At 38.5% G+C, this 2,549-nt stretch overlaps 1 protein-coding gene across 1 annotated transcript; it reads left to right on the forward strand.

Annotated features, from left to right (window-relative positions):
• Positions 1-410: 410 nt before the first annotated feature.
• LOC105768199 (protein SLOW GREEN 1, chloroplastic) lies at positions 411-1,947 on the forward strand. The gene has a single exon (XM_012587982.2). It carries the CDS (start codon positions 719-721, stop codon positions 1,733-1,735), a length of 1,017 nt encoding a protein of 338 aa, XP_012443436.1. The 5' UTR covers positions 411-718; the 3' UTR covers positions 1,736-1,947.
• The last annotated feature ends 602 nt before the right edge of the window (positions 1,948-2,549 follow it).

The raw sequence follows: 2,549 nt of genomic DNA on the forward strand, positions 1-2,549 counted from the left end.
TCTATTAAATCTTCTATTTTACAACACAATGTCTAAAATAGAGATTTCATATTTTCAAAAGAACTTTTTGACAAGAATGATAAACATTATCAAACTTTTCAAAAGTAGTTTTCAACTTTGATGATATACTAGCCCTGAGTACATTTTGCTTGTTTGATTAAATTAAAGTTCAATTCAATCGATAGCACATATTCAAATTTGACAAAATGTAATTTATAATATTATAGAATAGACTTTATTTAAGAGAGAGTAAGTTATTGGAATTAAAAGTAGAGTGATTAAATTTAAAAAGTTGAAGTAAGCATAAAAGAATATGCTTTATAATAAGAACAAATGGGTGAAAGTCAGAAAGATGCTTTGCTTTGAGTAAATAAAAAAATCTTCTCTTGGGTTTGGCTTATAATAAGAAGGGTGAGCGACAGGAATTTGATTGAGATGAGAGAGGTCGGACGAGAAAGGTGATTTGGATAAAAGAGGCGATGGCATTTGGTGGATTGGGCTCTTTGGGTGAGGGGCTTCAAATTAGTTAAGTTTGACAAAGCATCAAATTTGGGTTTCAAAGACCGCACATTTTGGGATCCTCTTTCTTCGTTGCTCGAAGGGGTTTTGATTTTGAACTTTTCGCGTTCTCCCTCTTTCCATTTCGTTATCATCTTCTGCCTGGGTTTTAGGGACCAATATACCAAAGAAAACCTCTCTTTTTTCTCTTTCTGTAACCATGGAGTCTTTTGCTACGTTACACTGCCGTCACCAACCTCTCCACCTCTCTTTCATTCACCACCGTCCCTATTTCCATAAACCCATCTTCTCTCTTTCCTTCAGGGCTTCGTCTTCGTTCAAATTATCCTCCATCAGGGCTTCCTCTTCCTCCACTCCCTTCTTTGAACCCCCAAAGCCTTCGCCTTCGCTCCTCCAAACGCTGACGCCCCTCCTCAAAACCACCTGCATTACCGTCACCGCTGCTGCCGCGCTTTTCTTCGCCCGCTTCTACCAGAAACCCGCTCTCGCCGCCCTGACGACACCCATTGTGGAGACCGCCACGAGGGAATCGATGGTCTCCTTAGAAGAGCAAGAGAAAACCCTGGTACAAAAATTAGGGAAGACTCCGAATGACGTTGAAACGCTGCGGTCTTTGATGGAGGTCCGGATCAAATTAAAGAAACTGCAACAAGCTATCGATGTTATCGAGCGTTTGATTCGTCTCGAACCCCAAGACCCGGAATGGCCCATGTTAAGAGCCCAAATTCATAGCTACGCTGGCAATTTCGAGCTAGCCAAGAAGGAGTTCGAAGAAATATTGGCTAAAGACCCAGATCGGGTGGAAGCTTTTCACGGCCTTGTAATGGCTTATTCGGATTCGGGTCAGAAATTGAAAGAACTGGAAAAAAGAATTGAAGGGGCAATGGAGAAGTGCAAGAAAGAGAAGAAGAATAAAGATTTCAGGGATTTCAAGCTATTAATTGCTCAAATTCGGGTCATTGAAGGGAGACATTCAGAAGCTTTGAAGGTTTATGAAGGTTTGGTTAAGGAGGAACCAAAGGATTTTAGGCCATATTTGTGTATGGGGATTATCTACACGTTACTGAAGAAGAAAGCTGAAGCTGAGAAACAGTTTGAAAAGTTCAGGAAACTTGTTCCTAAGAATCACCCTTACAGGGAGTACTTTGTTGATAACATGATCGCCACTAGGCTTTTTGCCGAAAAAGCCGAAAGGGAAGGCGCAGTGAAGCGTTGAGTGTCTTGGGGTTTATTCATTTTCTGAGATGAAGATTCATGTTCTTACAAAGAGGTCCCTTTTTGTTTTTCTTCCTTTTAATTTCCTTTTATTTCTCTTATTTTTCCTACCGTTTTATTCAATGTTGCATTACATAAGTATTTTTGGGTTTAGTATAAAGTTAAACATTGCTTAGTTGAGCTAAGCTTATCTATTATGGAAGTTAACTGCAAGCTCCTGTTATCCTATCTATTTGTTATACAAACATGTATATAAATGTTTCTTCGTCACCGGTGATTACCATTAAAAACAACAGTATAATCTTGAATAATAATTAAAAATGGGAACACTTGCTATTACTATCGATCCTTGAATTTCTGGCGTTGTTAAAGTGATGACTTTCAAGTACCTCTGAATTTGTTAGCAGCTTACCATGAGTGTGTGAAAATTACATTGCTGTTACCTTTTAAATTAATTGCGGTGAAATAGTGATACCAATGCATTTTGTTACATAGCCATAATACAATGGTTGATTAGTCATTGTGGTACTTATGGTTGTAAATGAAGTGATGAAGCCGTGGTTCATGAACAATCCTACCAATATATCCTATTCCAATCCTAGGAAATGCTATGAGACGTTTCCTATATAAGAGTAATTTGTAAAACTTGCAGTGGCTAATGAAGGATATAAGATGCATGCTGATATCTCTGAATGGAGTTCTTAATGAGAGGCTGGCGGTTTAACCCGTGTTTGTGTATTGTGGGCGTCAATATTTTGCTAAGTAAGATACGAATGATTACCATGGTAGAGATTGCTGTACAATAGCTACTTTTA

The sequence above is a fragment of the Gossypium raimondii genome, chromosome 4, assembly GCF_025698545.1.
Source record: "Gossypium raimondii isolate GPD5lz chromosome 4, ASM2569854v1, whole genome shotgun sequence".
Lineage (NCBI taxonomy): Eukaryota > Viridiplantae > Streptophyta > Magnoliopsida > Malvales > Malvaceae > Gossypium > Gossypium raimondii.